The sequence below is a fragment of the Euprymna scolopes genome, chromosome 7 (assembly GCF_053919585.1).
Source record: "Euprymna scolopes isolate OS-2025 chromosome 7, ASM5391958v1, whole genome shotgun sequence".
NCBI lineage: Eukaryota > Metazoa > Mollusca > Cephalopoda > Sepiida > Sepiolidae > Euprymna > Euprymna scolopes.
This window is the reverse complement of record NC_136488.1, coordinates 152,757,050-152,775,575: the sequence shown is the minus strand read 5'-3', so window position 1 is coordinate 152,775,575 and position 18,526 is coordinate 152,757,050. Positions and strand designations below refer to the sequence as shown.

The window sequence follows — 18,526 nt, the reverse complement described above, 5'->3', positions numbered from 1 at the left end:
TCTTATAGTTGGGCTCTCTACCCAACGTTTAAATAAGATGAAATTTATCGACGGCACGTCGAATGTTCTTCTTTGAAAGGGAGGTGCCTACAAACACTTCAATACAGTTCTTATAGTTGGGCTCTCTACCCAACGTTTAAATAAGATGAAATTTATTGATGGCACGTCGAATGTTCTTCTTTGAAAGGGAGATGCCTACAAACACTTAAATACATTCCTTTTAAAAAAAGCACTCCACTGTCAGAAAAGGATAAAAAATATACAAAATACGTTGCCGAAAAACGGTCAGCAACGGAGTCTAAAGGATGCTTCTTCCAAGATGGCCAACCTCCAAACTGATTTTTTTTTTAAAAGGGCACATAAAACGGGGCACTGTGGCGTTGTGAGAAGTTCCACAAGGATCCTGATTGGCCAATAGCCAAGGGCAAAAAGGAGGAAGAACGGACAGGTCGTTTCAAATTGGGAGAGAGATAGAGAAAGAGAGAGAGAGAGAGAGGTAAAGAGGGAGATGGGGCGAGAGAGAAACGCACACACTCACAGGTCAGTTAAAGGCCGACTACTAGATACGGGAAGGGAAGGGAGTCACAAAGCCAGCGAGTCAGTCGCTCAAGGCAGCCCATCTCCCACCCCACTTGCACTGTGTGATGGCGACAAGAATCTTTAAAGTAAAATTTCGGAAAAAGTTGGCAAAATAGTCTCAAACTCTATATCACATAAAAGAAACCAAATTTCCCTAATCACCGGTATGTTACAAGTTTTAAATAAGCAGAACATAAGCAATATAAACAGAACTTTTTTTTAAAATGATAAACACTTTTGAATAGAATAAAATACCCATCAAGTGCGCTTGAAACCAAATCACAACATAATATTAGGAAATAAACAAATATTTTACTTGTTTGAAATTTAGAACAAATATATTTGGGAGCTAGAAAAAAAAAGAAAGAAAGAAAACAACATACTGAGGATGGAGCATACCTCCGAAATATATTTGTGATAAATTTCAAACAAGTAAAATATTTGTTTATTTTCCTAATATTACATTGTGATTTGGTTTCAAGCGCGCTTGATGCGTATTTTATTCTATTGAAATTTAAATCAACGTTTCTATGTGGAACTCACACCCTTGATGATAAACACTTTATTTATTTTGAACTAGCAGGACCCATGTACCGGCATTGCCCTGTGGAAGTATGCCTCCCACCCTACTTGAAAACAAAAATTAATTACGGTTGTTAGTTGGATCCACTGCTCGTCCATTATAATGGCAGGTACACTTTGGTAGTTTGTGCATTAATTTTAGTGTGTATTTTAGTTTAGGTATGCCGTTACCCAAAAAGATATCCCTGTTATTATTTTAGTAAGAACGAATTACTATTTCAGTCAATGTGCAGTCGTTGTTCAACCTGCAGAGTGTGTTTATTTCACAAGCCATTCTTAACAGCCAGCGGAATAAACATCGTTTGTCGCCTGGACAACCAGTGAATAATGGCCGAAAAAAGTAATTCTTTTTTTTAATAAAATAACAGGGAAATTCCCCATTTCTGGTAAATGCTTATGTAGAATAAAAAGATATAAAGATAAAAAAAAAAAATAAGTGCAACACCCTCCATCCTACATCTAAAAATCTCACATCCATTTAAATGTAAAGTGTTGTGTGATTAGTTAATATTATATTATATCGTTTAATATTTAGTGAATTTTATACAATTACGCTGTGATAAAAATTCAGGAATTAACAATTGTGTGTTATTTTAGCAAGAAAGATAACGGAATGTTAACTCGGTTCTTAATAAAATAATAAAATGGTAAAGTAGGTATGCCAGGATAAATGACAGAATTAGCAGACACAAATGGAAAAAATAAAAGAATTAACAATGTAAGTTTATTAAGGAAGATGGTGGAATAGCAATACATTATCTGGTAATTGCGTATCTTAAATAAGATAATGCTATAAAAAAGTAAGTGCAGCAAGCAAGGACAATAAAAAAAAAAACGGAAATAAATATGTGACTTATAGGTACCTCCAACATATTCCACAGTTTTAACCCACCCCCTTATGTAACACGATGTAACTGTAATTAAATTTAATATTATCATCCTAACTTGTTTTACCATTTAAAAGAAGTTTCAAATAAATTGCAAATAATTTAAAAACTTCTTACAACATACAAAAATAACGAAAATGTGAGGCTAAAATCGTGTTAACATTATCGAGGCTTTGAAACAACGTTCCTATGTAGTGATCATTGTGAAGCCGTAAACACACCCATCTTTTAAAAATCTAGCAAAAATCAAACATAATTCATATTTTCCTGAAATTTTCGATATTTATTCATTATTAAAAAAAAAACTTACCTAATAAAAGTAGGTTTCGTTAAATATATTGGTGGAAATAGCATTTTTTCAGGTGTTTTACCCCCTTCCATATTTCATGTTACGAAAACTAAACAAAATAAATATAGGTCCATAAAAATTTCACCAATTTTTAAAGCTGTTAAGATCCAAGAATAAAAAAATAGTTATTTTCATATATATATATATATATATATATATATATATATATATATATATATATATATATATATATATATATATATATATATATATATATATATATATATATATATGTATATAAATCCCGTTATTTATTTCACTTATGCTAAAGCTGTAAATAAACTAGGACATAAAATCAATATCATGATGTTAAAAAAATAAAAAAAACAATTTTTCTTGATAACTTTGACGTTGACTACCTATTCCAGCATCCACTAATGTCCAGTGCCTATTGACTTTCAGTTACCTGCTCCAGTGCCCATTGACACCGAACTACCTATTTCAGTGTTCACTGATGCCTAGCTATCAGTTCCTACCTCAAGGACTCAAGAATCTTAACCCCGTGAGATGCTAGTTCTCACTCCAGCTGTTCCTGAATTCATTTGCTGTTCATTTTACCCCCCTTTTTTTTGTAAAAATAAAAACACATCATCTTTAACCGATCACTTGCACTTGTCATCCTTTTTTGCTATTTCTGTTACTTCTTTGTCTTATGTCTACTTTATTAGTTGTATGGTTGATTGTCACCTTCATGCTTTTTGCCCCTCTGCAACATGTAATTGCTTCCGTTCTGTCTTGAGAGGCAATGGCTACCCCCTGTAAGAGTGTCTGTGTGTATAATTGTGAAGCAAGGCTTGTGCAATCGCCAACCCCACTTCTCCTGAGTCAGCATTGCTTTATTCCAGCAGCAAGTAAAGGAGAACGCACATATCGACCTTGAGGACAAAAAAGTACACAACATAATTTTGAAATAGAAGAAGGAAAATATGGTGCACAATGGGTCTTGTTCTTTAAGCATAAGATTTATTATGTTTATTTATAGTTAGCTTAGAGTAATTATCAATGAATACCTGAAGGAATGTTATATAAAAATTAAAAACAAATAAATAAATAACAACTGCTGTATATGTAACTTTATTCTTATGTATACAGTGATTGTCTACCTAGCTGTAACTAACTTTTGTTGTTTTATTGGAAGTTTGAAGAAAATCTTTCGGTTTTCTTATATTTTCTTTCATCATCTTATTGTGGTAGTGTTCTTCTAATCCTCCTGATTTTCTCACGTTATCTCACTTTATTCTACATCACACCAAGTAGATCTTTGTACGTGCATTGTAAGTTTGGGTCTTCTTAGTCCCCTGTTAGTTGCTTGACAAGTTTGTGTCTCCTTTCTCTGACCAAGGCTAAGATCAGAGGAAAGTGTTCATAGATTCTGGGTGCTGCCTCTAGAAGATATTAAGATTCTGTGCAGTCTCCCCGTTTTAGCACACACAAAAAGAACATCGCTAATGATTTGATCATTAACCCTCCAACAGTGACCATTAAATCTGATTCTTCCCTCTCTGATCAGGACTGCAATCTGAGAAAAGTGCCCGTAAAGTCACTCTCTTGTGGAGTAGGGCTTCCAGGAGATAAGAGTGTAACAGAGTGTGGACGCATGTATGGCAGCAGCAGCAGCAGCAGCAGCAACAACCAACATATGCAAATGACCGAGCTGTGTGCGAGGTGACGTCACAGCAAAGAAGAGGGAAAGAAAAAGGTTATAAAAAAAAGAAAAACATGGCCCCAAAAAGACAGAAATAGATGTGTTACACATGTGGCCTGACAAAGACAGAGTATCTTGTGTTCAACATGGAGGAGTCTGGTTCAGCGTCTGTAAAATTGCTCTCTCATGGAGTGGTGCTTCCAGGAGATGTTAAGAGCATCTCTTATCATTCTGGTGTACATACCATCGATTTTCTTCTCCAATCTTTCAGTTCATATGCAACTTTTTCATATAGAAGAACTGGTGTAACAATCGCTCTGAAGAATGTCACGTTTCATCTTGATAGGAAGATCTGACAAATTACTTCCATCTTGTCTTTTTCAGATTTTGCCGATGCTCACATTTAGTTCACTTTTTGTGCAATTTTGCTTTGCAACTGTAGAGGAATAACAAAGATTGCTAAGAACCTAATGGTTTATTTCTCCTTAGGCAGTAAGACCCAAACAGTGAGAGGCGAAGGCATGCTTCCCCCATGGTGGGTCAAAACCTGTTTGGGAAAATTCAAGGTGACACTATCCTTGCCTTTAATCCTACCATACATGATACAAAAGTAAGAAAAACTATCCTACCTTGCATAGTAGAAAACACTTATTTCCCATACTGAGCCCATTTCAGCATTGGCAGAATATAGACATTCCACCATATTTGTTCTGTATTGTTTTCTTATTGTGAAATGTGTATCCTTACATTTGTCTGTGTGTTTAATAAATGTGTATATTAGTGATGGGACGATTTCAGTATTTTTTACAATCCCGATACAATTACCGATTTCATACTAAACTCCAGATTCCGATACAATTACCAATTCTGATTCTGATTCTTTATAAATCTCTAAATATTCAATTATGAAGTTGTTATTTTTTCCCTGATTACCATAAAAAACACGTTTAATGTTCATGTATTTTCTCAAACGTAAAAACAAACGTGTAGAGGAGTAATCTATAGATTTTAGTTTTACTGGTAGTTTAAAATCAATAACTATTGATTTTTTTTATTATTACTACCAACAGTAGAAGATTTTGTTTTAAACAAAATTAAATAAAAAAGATAATTAAAGAATCGTTTTTAGAATCAGAAAATATGCACAAATTACTACAATTCCAATACCGATTCTGATACTGATTTCAATATCCTCAAAAGTTCCGATTTTTCCCATTCCTAATTCCAATTAATCGTCCTAACACTGGTGCATGTTTGTACTTGGGTTCAGTCTAAGTAGTCATTATACATTATTTATGCGTGTTAAGTCTTTTCTGTTTCACGTTAATTTCAATTATAAAAGTCACTTTGCATGTGTGTTCCTTCCTCATAGTTTCTGAAACGGCTGAGCCTATCTTTTGCAAATTTCACACAAAGCTAATTTACATGTCTGGCAGTGTTCTTAGATATGTTTTGTACAGAAATTCATTCAATAAGGATCAAAAATCGAAAAATCCGATCTTAAAAACAGTCTTTCTTTCGTATAGAATAAGGGAGATAATTTTCAGCAAATCAAAGGAGATTCAATTCTCCGTAAATAATTTCTTCTTAAAAAACTGAACTATTGTCATCTGCAGATGTAGCTCAGTGGTAGAGTATTCGACAACAGATCGAATGGTCCTCTGTTTAAGTCCGGATGTACCTCACCATTTTATTTTAATTTTTTCTTATTAATGAGCTTAATTTACGATCAAAGAAGAAATACCATTTAAAATCGCTGCAAATCATTTCTTCATTTGCATATTTTAAAACTAAACATTAAACAGAAGTGACTTTTCCAGGGCATTCATCGTCAAGCCCAAACATCAGGTAACGTGATATTGTAAACACAGATGGAATTTGATGGACGACATTATCATTATTTTTTTAATTTAATTTTTTTTTTTTTTGTGAATTAGTCCACTGGGCAAATTATTCCTCGTAATATTTTATATTCAATAGAGGATTGATTCTATAATAATACATATGTAATCTGCATAAATTAAAATATCATGTTTAAGTATAATATGCGACTGGCTAATGCCGGGTGTCCAGCTAGCTAAACTATGAGACTAATACTTACAGAACAACTGTTGTGGTGTTAGTGTTTGAATAATTGATGAGAAAGACACAGTAACAATTAAATATGTATTGACAAAGATACATCAAGAGGTAAATTTTAGCAATATTTTTGCTCACAGCTGGACTAGTGGTGACGACCATACTCTCCACGTGTCTGTCTCTGACTGCCTCGATAAACCGGTTCTCGTTACTCGAAAATGACATCATGGACGGTAGTGATGTTATGGAATAGTTCGTTATTCTAGGCAGTAGGGGTGCATCCTCAACAACAACTTTACTGTCAAGATAAATAAATTCATCAACATTTTTGAGACTGCATTTAAGGAAGAGATATTCCATGTTGGTTCAGGAAAATGTGCTCTGTTGTGTTTGTGTTAATAAAAAGCCGATAGCAATTTACCATTTCTTTGAGACAGTGTAGTAGGGCTTCTGCTTGTTTAGTTGTATCAGTAATTTTTTCTAGAGGGTACCTCCTGCTTCTTGTAGGCATCAATGTCAAACCATTTTCTTTCAACTTACCAACTGTCATAAGGAGCATGTAATCAAGACAGATAATAAACAGATAGGGATCTACAGTGTCGCACTGAAGAAACTTCAGCAATGACCTAAAAGAAGTTGGTGTCTTCATCAGGCGATTGCACCATAGATTGTGTTAGCCTGTACAAGGTCATTATTATTAACTAGCGGGGGTACCCGGCGTTGCCCGAGTGTTTGTTTTCGGGACGGGGGGGGGGGAGTTTTAAAAAATGTTATGGTAGGTAAGTAGGAAGGATCAAACCCGGAGTCATGAGTAAAAGTAGGAAAATAAAGTGTGAAAAAAACAAAAAAAAAACATCTGCAACGTTAACAGTTCGGCCACCAAGAAAAGTCCATTCCAGTTGTTTAGGAAAAAAACAAAAACAAAAAAAAACGACTACGGTAGGTCGGCGCGAACGTGAAAATATAATGTGAATTGTCCAGCACGCTAACCACTACGCCACAGAGCACTGCAGCTTAGTTTAGTGATTTTAAATAACTTCACATGAAAGAACTACGAAGCCAAACCGGTGTTCTCTTCTCAACTGTTCCTTGTGAACGATCCCCAAATGGTGTTAAGTGGTGGCAGTGGGAGGAGGAATTTATTAGAGAGAAAATATTTTACCACTTCCATTGATCTTAACCGATTTTGGCCGTGACTTCTCAGCAGAAAAAGTATAGAAATCTAAGATTATCGAGGAATTTGAGAAATAATAAGCCTATAACACACCTCAGATATTGTTCTGCCGTTTGTGCATATTATATTTGCATGAAATATCTTGATTTTTAATCCTATTAATGTCAAAATCAGACGGGAAAAAATGAGTTCATTTTATTTATATAGAGATTTTCTCTGGAGGATACTTCCTGCTTCTTGTGGGAATCAATATTAAGCCATTTCCTTTCAACTTGTCGACTGTCATACAGAGGATGTCATTATTGCCTCAACAGTCTCATCTGAAATACCATATGCCAAAAGAATTTCCACCATCTTCCCTCTGTGAATCAAATCAAAAACCTTAGAGAAATCCACAAACAACAAGACAACCTTCAGATTTCTTTCATATGTGCCTTTCATAATCCTCCAATCCGTTAAGATTTGCACAGATGTTGATCTGTTTTCATGAAAGCTAATTTGCTTTTTAGTCTAAAGACTTCCTCAGTTTTAGATCGGATTCTTTTCAACAGCATTGCATCATAGACTTTGACGAAAAATGCCTGTTAGAGTTATTCCTCAGTAGTTTGAAACAGTATCCAAGTCGCTTTCCTTTTGGAATGGAATTATGCACCTTTTTGTCCATTCATCAAAGCATTGCTGATGATATGCATTCAAGCAGAATGTAATAAATAAAAAAGAAACTTTTTTAAGCGATATAGTGTTATATCACATGGTCCCCTAACGTTGTGTGTCGTGGCCTTCTTCTCCTTCATCTTTTCTTTCATCTCTTCTGGCTGTGCCGTCATTTCTCACATTGACGGTCATTGAAAAGGCGCGCATGAGTTCATAAGTATAAAATTAAAATAAGATAAAACACAAACTTTGACATATTCTGCAAATATCAATTGGACTTTGGGTGTGTGTATGATACTATCGACTCTATGAATGCTAAGGTTCCAATCTACATCTTCTGCTGAGGTTGTGTTCGTCAGTTGCCTCAGCTAATCTCTATCTACTCTGAGTCATGATCTGTCTTGACCGAGTTTAACCTGTGACTGTGATCAACTGTAACTGTCATAAATTGTCACAAACTTAAGACTGTTGCAAAAACCATGGCCACACCTCAAAGTGCCTGCAAACCATCATAAAACTGTCGTAAAATTCATTGCCAATAATGTTTTTTATTATTACTACCAGTAGTAGATTTTGTTTTAAACAAAATAAAAAAAAAGAACATAGTTAAATAATCGTTTTTAGAATCGGAAAATATGTGCAAATTATTTCAATTTCGATACTAATTCTGATACCTTAAAATATTCAAATTTTTCCGATTCCACTTAATCGTCCCAACAGTAGTATATATGTCTAGTTAGTCATTGTACATTATTTCTGCTTGTTAAGTATTTTCTATTTCAGGTTAATTAAACTATGAGACTAATACTTGCAACATAAATTTGCTGCCAAGATAAGTAAATTGATAAAAAGTTTTGAGACTGCATTTAAGGAAGAGATATTCCATATTGGTTCAGGAGAATGTGCTCTGTTGTGTTTGTGTTAATCTCTATCTTGTGTCATGATCTGTCTTGACTGAGTCTAACTCGGGACTGTCATCAACTGTAACTGTTGTAAACTGTCATAACCTCAAGACTGTTGCAAAACCCACGACCATACCTCAAAGTGCCCATAAACAGCTCCCAACCATCATAAAGCTGTCGTAAAACACATTGTCAATCCTAAAACTAATTCTAAATATATCTCACTTTGTGTCTGTCACATCTTGATTAACAAATCTCTCGTTAGCTTTCCTTTGTGCTCTTTGGTGAACAACTTCCTATACATTGTTCTGCCAATAAAGTCATTCCCCCTTTCTTTTATCTTGCTTCTTTTTGTCTTTCTCACCCACTTCCCAACATTTGGTGGAAGGGACACTGATAGTATTACAATATTAGGATAGTAGAATTTTAATCGACCATCATTGTAGATGATATTTTACTATAATGGCGCTTTTATGACTGAAACAACTGTAGCAGTTATATGATTACGATTTCTTTTCTAGAAACATGTAATCACCCGCATACTGATTGATATGTGATTCGATTGGTTGACATAGGCATGTCCAAACACTTGTGGCAATACATTGAACAGTTGAAACACCATTTTGTATTTATGTCTTATAGCTGTTTCTGCTCAAGGCTCTTTTGCATCTAATATGAACAGTTTCAACAGAAATGCCAATATAACAAGATGTCACATTTGCCTCTTGTTACGACTGACAAGAAGTGAGACTCGTAAAATAGGAAAACAAAATCTCATTCTAACATTTAAAAATAACTCCATTGATTATCTTTGCGCGTAAAAATGGAGTGGAAAGAGAAGAGAGTTAGGGTTAGTCATGGAATGAGTTCATGAGTATGGACGCAGACAAAAGGTTAGGAAGTTCTACTTGAGTAGAAAAGTTCATGTATGCATACCGTATTAACATCAAAGTCTGGTGGTTGTTATGCTGGGCTATTTATCTCCTTGTTGAAGTCGAACCCAGGGCCAAAGGTCCGGGTGGGTTCTGTTGTATCACAAGAGAGAAGTTTGGAGATTGGTCTCAGGCAAATGAAGTGCGTTGTCAGTACCGAGAGCCAGAAAGGAAAAGAGGAAGTTGGCGTTGGGTTTAACCTTTTTATTAACTCTGTTATGTGCTCAGCTCACCTAAGAAATGGCAAGCTAAAAGTGAAGTTGAATGCCTGGACCAATCAGCACTGGGTTTATAAACAAAGGAAACTAGTAAACCGCAAAGTGTTGCAGCTGACTGTAATTGCAGCTGTTACAGACTAAAGATAGGCCAAAAATTCTCGACTTATATTTTCACTTAGCAATCCATGTATAAATCGTGTTGTTGTCATGAACTGAGGTCTTGATTGTCTGTGGATACAATCACTTGAATGCAGATGATTAGTTTTTAATTAGGGTTTATTACAAGAGAAGAAAATTCACAGAAAACATAAGAGAGACAAGTTACTTTCGTACACATGAAAAAGAAAGCAAAAGAAGGAGAGAGAGAGAGAGTGAGAGAAAGAGATAAAGACAGACATATAGACAGACAGAGTGTTCATCTCACTACAGTCAACTATACTGTGAATGCTATCTCCTTCCCCATTGGGGACAGCACTCTAGACACGTCTTTCCTGCTTGAAATCTTGCAGCCAAGGGACAGAAAATCTTTGCTTCTAAAATCATGTGTCTTTGCGATTCTGTCTGGGGTGCTCTCTAACTCATAAAAGTATCACTCAAACTTTTCAGTTCAAACACAGCCCTCGTCATGTAACATATAAACTTTGCCATTAACTTTTAATAAATGCCTTTTCCACTATAAGACAACTAATTATTCATCTGTGCTTCACAATTTTCTCGTGATATAACCTTGTATATTAGAATGTGGCATCGTTTACCTGCGTCAGGTAATACATTTGTTTGCCTTCATTCATTCATTTTACTTTTTAATGAAGTAAAATGATGAGAGAGTGACACACACACACACACACACACACACACACACACACACACACACACACAGTGCGCGAAAAATATGACTCATCCATTCCCACGACTCAAAACGTTTTTATATCACTTAAGGTCATCCGTATAGAATTTATTTCTAAACAATTAAAAGAACACAGCAGCAGGAGCAGCTGAGTTATCATAACAAACAATAAACGCAACGGGAGGAAACCATTTTTCTTTTGCATGACGACGAGCAACGTAAAACCTCGAATATGAGTGACACATTCAAAAAGAAGTTAGAAGAAAACGTAACATGTTCCATCTGTTTGGACATATACAAGTGTCCACTCACTTTGTCTCCGTGTCTTCATTCTTATTGTTACACTTGTCTCGTGGGTTATGTGGCCAAGTTTAGTAACTCTTCAAATCCAACCGCAATAGTAATCCAGTGCCCCGATTGTCGGGCGAAAATCACTTTGCCACCCACAGGAATTGATGGCTTGATTCCTAACCATACCCTACAAAATATAGTGGATGAATTAGCCTTTGATGAAGAGGAGCCGGAGAGAAAACCCAGACCGCGGCCGCCAAAAGGCGGAGAAGAAGGACACTTGGAGAAAGTTAGAGAAGATACGGGAAAAGTTGCGGACGTTACATCATGTTCTACAAATAAAACCGAAACTAACAATAACAATGGTTTAAGTACTCAGAACCTGAACGTCGAAGAAAAGCACTCCTATCCTCCAACAGTTGTTGATAATTCATGTTCTTCGACCTCTCCATGTGACAGCAACAGAGTAAGTAAAGTTTTGTTTTTAAACTTTCAGGTGAGGTAGCAGTAGTTTATCTTGTTTGGAGATGATAATAATAATAATAAAAAGTATTTTTAAGCTTTTATTTTTTTCTTCCGCGGAAAATAAAATGAGAAATTACTATTCTTTTTTTTTAATCCAACTTTAAAACAATTCTATACTTTTCTTCTTTTTTTAATCAAGTAGTTATTATAAAAACTAAACAAAATCGATTGTTGAAACATTTAATAAAGTTTAAAACAAACTAAAAAAAAATCGATTTTAATGCCTGAAAAGTTAATATACTTCAGTTCTTTATGACAAGTGTCATTTAGTATTAATTAAAAATAAAATTCAAAAAATGGTGAAATTTTAGTTTCGTCTTTGATTGTTTACGAAGGATTTCTGCTAAGCTATCGACTGCGCGGTGAAGACCCTAAAAAGTTGCTCACTTTGAAGTTTTTTTTTTTTTTTTTTTTTTACAAGTTTTGGCTCTTCTATATTATAATAACGAAAAATATTGAATTTCAAGTGAAACAATTATCATGTTTTAAATAATCAAATAATTACGAAAACCGATAAGGCAGAAAAATAATTATTAATGAAAAAATAAATTTGTACAATGAAGCGAAATCACTGTTTACGGGTTACGCTTACTTTAAAAAAAAAAAAAAAAAATTGACAGGGGAGATAATTAAGTTCTGTTGCTTACGTCACGTAATGGACGTAATTCAAAATGTCGGACAAATTTTATTTCTTATCTGAACTTTATCGAAAACTGTTTTTCATCATTAAGTATTTTTCTACCTTATCGTTTTCCTTAATTTTTGGATATGTTACTAATTGCGACGTGACAATTACGTATGTACCATTTTTATTATTTAAAATTTAATATTTTTCGTTATCATAATATAGTAGCACTCGAGTTTTGATTTATTTTTTGGTACTTTCTTTCCGCCTCAGCATTCACTGTTAATGTGACAACTATATAGGTTTTTGAGTATGCGAAAACGAATATCAGATTAGAATTTGGGGCAGACAAGTAGTTTTCTGAATATTAAGACATTTATTATCCAATGTAATCCATCACGTTTTCACTGGCGGCAATGTTTTTTCCCCAACAGGACAAGTACTAATGCGCATGTATGTTACAAAAGAGATCCTGCTCTCCATGTTAAGAATGGCGACCGCCACTGACATTCATAAAGTAATACATTGGAAAAAATGTCTTAATAATCGAAAACTGCTTCTTGTCTGCCTCAAAATTGAATGTGATAGTCGTTTTCAGCTGATCCGAAAACTTATAAAAGTCGTCATTTTAAAGGTGAGTGTTGAGTAAAGTAAAAATTTACTAAACAAACTGGCACTTGTTAAGATAGAGTCGATAGATCGATTTTTTTTCTAAAAAAAAAATGTCGTTTTAAGCAAAAACAACAGTACTTAATTGTCATGTCGAAAATAGTAATATAGTCAAAAATTACGAAAATTCATTAATTGGAAAATAAAAGTAATTTTTACGGAAAATTGTATTTTTCCTAGATGTGAACACCTTGAAGATTGTGAATACAGGAGACATACTCATCTCCCTTTTTCGCCACTTTAATGGCGACCAACATTTTAGCCTTAAAGTGATAGGCTTTTTTTTTTCTTTTTTTTTTTTTTACTGAAAACACAATAGCAGTTGTTCTACTCACTGAATTTTCGTAATTTTTAGATATATTACTATTGTCGACATGGCAAGTACTCTGGTTTTTGCTTAAAACCAGATATAAAACAAATCGATCTGTTGACTCTACCTTAACAAGCACCAGCAAACTAACAAAAATATATTTTAGAAGTAGTTTCCAGAAAAATAGTTTTTATTTGAACTTTTTTCAAATTTTATTTTTCTACAATATATTATAATAAAAATATCGATAATGTCGTTAAATAGTGGTTACGGTTGATATGAGAAAAACAACGCATTCAAAATGTTTCTTATCTTAAACAGTATTACATGAGGAGTCATTTTGTGTAAAAAGTTGTGACAAATTTATTCTCACATAGTTTGCAACTATGAAAAGTGACTTACCTGATTGATTAATGCCGGTCGTCTGTTCTTTTTGATTGCAAAAATATGTTGTCATTTTGCAGCTCGGCTGAGCCTATTAGTTGAGACTTCGTAAGAAGTGGTAGTAAATTTTTTTCAAGAAGATTTTCAAATGCTTTTGGTTTTGAATCCATTTAAAAAAATTTCCCCATAGAAAGAGGGGGTTAATAACATCGGGTACATAAATCCCATATCAACATTGTTTGCTGATAAAAAGACTATATTATGTCAAGAAAGGAAACCTAATTTGTTAGGTTAAAGTGAGATTTTTTTTAAATTTATTTTTTTATTTTTTTACTGAAAAAGGTACCATGATAATTTTGGGTGTCAAAGCCCATAAGTTCAATAATAATAAAATTGAGTCTGTCATGTATGAAGGATTGACTCTGACTGACTTTGTCGATTTAACTTGCCCACACTCTCGGATTAAAATTCAAATCAACCAATGAGAAAGGCTGTAAGTTAAACAATGCATTAACTCAAATCAACAAATGAAATGTCGCAATACAAGTTATGTAATTTCTCACAAAGTTAAAGGATTTCGCTGAATTTATTTGTGCCCATTCCCTCTCTGCACATAAATTCATAAAGATATGAACCAAACAAATTCACCGAAGTTCCGTTGATTCGTTCCGTTTGACTCAATCTTGGTTTTTGAACACAAGGTCAAGTTTGCTTCTTAGTCTACGAAATGGCAACTGGCATGTTGTCTTTTTATTCATTGAATGTTTACACATTTTAATCATGGATTTCTCGAGTTTCAGTGAGTAAAATAAATTAACTTTTTATACAAAATGGTTCCTCATGTAAGTACACTTTCACCTAATATTTAAGATAAGAAACATTTTTAATGCCTTATTTTTCTCATATCACCCGAAAACCCTATTTAGCAACATTGACAAAATATATTTATGAAACAAGGTGTTTTTTCATTGTTTTTTAATAATTTACGTAAAAAATAATCTTTTATTTGAAAATTTTCAAATTGTATTTATAGTTCTTATGCATATATTACCACGTTAAAATAATATTTAGAAAACCATTCTTAACATGGGGAGGATGTTTTGTCTGTACTTTCATTTTTAACAATTTAATAAACAAAAATATTGTAAAAAATTTAATTTAACGCGGACGTAGCTGGTAGCATAACACATAGCTTCTCTACATCTAATTCCCTATCACAGGCAGTTATGTTTCCGACACGTTTCCCAGATCAGCAAAATCAACATGCCTAACTTCTAAATCTATTTCTGACCACAGTTTCCGATGATTGTGTAACGAATGCCCACTCGGGAATGATGATCATGCTGTGATAATGGTAGAAATTGCTCTAAATTCTCAACCCAAAACTGAATAGCCATTGTTCAAAACGAAAAGGTATTATAAGAAGACTGACTGGGAAGCCATCAGGGATTTCATCAAAGATGCCCCATGGGGAAATATCTTTTCCTCTTCCTGCTAAACTGTGCGCAAATGCGACCACTGAATGGTCCAAAACGGCAATTGATGTTCCCACGCAGAAATTCTATAGCAATCCCACTACTCCCAATGGTTTATTTCTATTTGTGCAGCTGCCATTGCTCAAAGGCAGCATGCATACCACAGATTTAACCAACATAAGTTCAGTACAAACAGACGAAAGTTCATAGAAACTAGAAGTAATTGTAAGAAAGAAATAGTAATAGCTAAACGAGGCCACCATTCGCCCATGTATGGAGTATGGTTGTCACATTTGGGCTGGTGTATCTGCTACTAGTCTCTTGTTCTTGGACAGTGTTCAAAAGAGAGTCGCCTGCCTGATAGGTTTGAACTGTCATCTAATCTTCAGCCTCTGTCCCATCGACAAAATGTTGCATCCCTCTGCCTGTTTTACAAGTATTTTAATAGTGGATGCTCCGATGAACTACAAGCCCTTATACCCTCTTGACATAAATACCCCGACAAACCCGAAAAGCAGCAAAATCCCACCCTTACACAGAGATCCCTAGATGTAAGTTTCTTCCCCAGAACTGCTAGACTTTGGAATTCCCTTCCGGGTTCCTGCTTTCCCAACTGTACTGACATGCAGAAGTTCAAGTGTAATGTGAACAGACATCTTGCTGCTTACATAGTATCCCTACAACTTATATCCCCGATAGTAGCCCCCTACAGCAAAGTGGCACTGTGCTTTGTTTGGGGTGAAAATGAAATTAAAAAAAAAATTAACTTTAAAATACTATTGTTACATGAAGGTCTGTCCCCTTACGTAAGTAAGAAGACATACTAGATAAGTGAAAATGATATTAGGATAAGGTTAGAATCGAACCCTGTAGGCAAGGGTTAAAGATAATAATGGACAATGGAATGTTAGAAATTAAGTCCATTGTTAATTCTATTAGAAATAATTAAATATTGTTTATGTCGGGAAAATTGTCCATTCTTTTAGAAATCTGAATATTAAAAATGTCAGTTAAAAGAATGCACAATGCAAATTAAAATATATTGTTTAAGAATAGGTTAGATATTAGAATTGAGGATTCTTTTGTTTGCCAAAAGTGTTTTTGGACAAACATATGTAAAGCCACGTGAAAATTAGTCACGTTTGAAAACCACACTTCTGACGTCATAAACAAAGGAGATTTCTCGATATAGAATTCTGTGGGTTCGGAGTTAGAAGTGAGTTGGAAGACAGAGTTGAGAGTCAAGAGTTGCTGGGAGACAGTCAGGTGGAGAGAAGAGCCCCTTAGAAGCGAAGGGTAGAAGATTAGACCATGTAAATCAAAGTTTGAATTCCTGACGTCACCGATCGGTCGATTGAATAAAGAATCAAATATGTTTGTAACTGTCCGTCTCGTCATTCCTTACAATAAAAAGGTAAATGTTTTACCATCACCTTATAACGAACATTGTAACCGCTTCCAAGATTGTGTCCTCCCCACCATCATCATGTGAAGTATCTCCTCCCCTCCTCTGTGTTAAGAACCAGTCCGTATTAATATGAAGTCCCCAAGAATGATCCCCGTCTGATATAAATGTCGTCTCTCCCTCATCATCACTATCGTCATCTGTTATGAGTCTCCGTTAATGTCTCCGATATGAACCTGTCATCTCTTAAATATGTCCCCCCCCCACTATACAACACTATTTTAAAAATAGCGCAATAACATAGATACATAAGCACCGATTTAAAAAATAAATAAAAATATAGTTACGTTCAGCTTGTTTCTATTTTGGGTAAAAGACAACAGAAAAAATTTGTAAAAAATCATTTTAAAGTAAAGGAAAGGACATTTCAAAGCGAGGGACTTTTCAGTGGCTTCACCGTGTCGCCGCCGGCTTCGTAGAAATCCTTTGTAAACAATCGTAAACGGAACTTGAACTTCATCAAAAATGTTCTTCGTTCTCCTTCGGGGGCGGGGGGAGGGGATGTTCTAAAAATACTAAATAAATAAATAAATAAATAAATAAATAAATAAAAAACAAAACAAAAAAAAACATTACACGTGATTTGTTTACAGCATAAAAAGAAACCGATTAGTCATGTTTATGAACTTTTAATCTTATAACACTAACAATAACGAAAAGATTGATTTTATTAGCTGCGACATCTTTGAATTTTGAAGCCAACAATAATAATAATCGAGAAGAGAAAATTTTGTTTGAACACTGAACAGGTATGTCCTGATACTGTCTCTAAAAACGTTATTAAAAAAAAAACAAAAAAAATAAAAAACGGTACTTGTACAGTTTAATCAAAAAATTAAAACATGAAAATATCGAAAAACGGTTATATTGTATGTATTCGTTATGGAATGAAGTTATCCGCAAAAATATTTCACTTAATTTAAGTAGTTTTTTTTTGTTTTGTTTTTTTACAACGAAAAAAACAATTTATGATATCGAGCAAAAGGTTCGATTTTTAGCAAGAAAAAATAGTATTAAAGATGGGGAGGGAGTGCCGGCGCTTTAAACTGAGTTATCCCCCCGTGGCGTGTTCAAAAAATTCAAAGATGGCTACCTTCAACACGCTGTCATAAAAACGTGTTTTTCCGCTGTAAAAAAAAAACAAAACAAAAAAAAAAAACACTCTATCAAATTAAGTGATTTTTTTTTTTTTTTTTTTTTTTTTTCGGAGATCTTCAGTCCAAAACGGATGCGTACAATATAAACATTTTTCGATATTTTCATTTTTTAATGTCTTGATTAAACTGTAAAAGCCCCCCCCCACCAAAAAAAACAACAAAAGTATTTCTGTGCAAGAAACACCTGTTTCTTGTTTTCCAAGCCTTATCGTTCTTTTTGAAAACAAAAACAAGGTATTTTTTTGACGACTTAACCCAGCATATTTTACCTCCTAAAAAGAAATCAAAACCTTTTTATTTTAAGGCCACCCTCTCCCCAATTTGCAAAAACTTCAAATAAAGACTGCTTTTATGTAAACTACTTTTAAAATATATTTTGGTTAGTTTGAAATGTTTGGAACTTATTACCCCCCCCCCTTTCCCGCCTTCCTGCCACCAAACTTGTAAAAGAAGAAAAAAGAAGATAGAAGGTGGGTTCCCTCTATCGAGCTAGAAGACTACTCACACCTGAGAGTATCCTGTACTTCTACAAGGCCACCATTCGCCCATGCATGGAGTATTGTTGCCACATTTGGGCTGGTGCATCTACTACTAGTCTCTCTCTCTTAGATAGGGTCCAAAACAGAGTTTAGGATTTAATAAATCCTACTTTATCTTATCCCATTGCTGCAATGTTGCATCTCTGTGCCTGTTTTACAAATATTTAGTAGGACTTTTGTGGTAGAGGGGCTATCACTTATAGGTACTCTGGCTGAGAGTTATTAATTTGTAAGGGTG

At 34.3% G+C, this 18,526-nt stretch overlaps 1 protein-coding gene across 1 annotated transcript in view; it reads left to right on the top strand.

Annotated features, from left to right (window-relative positions):
* Positions 1-10,980: 10,980 nt before the first annotated feature.
* The window catches only part of LOC145280069 (uncharacterized), a 45,535-nt gene continuing 37,989 nt past the window's right edge, over positions 10,981-18,526 (top strand). Inside the window, exon 1 of the mRNA XM_080131759.1 lies at positions 10,981-11,605. Coding sequence (XP_079987885.1) covers positions 11,081-11,605 — 525 coding nt within the window. The 5' untranslated portion in view covers positions 10,981-11,080. The remainder of the gene's footprint in view (positions 11,606-18,526) is intronic.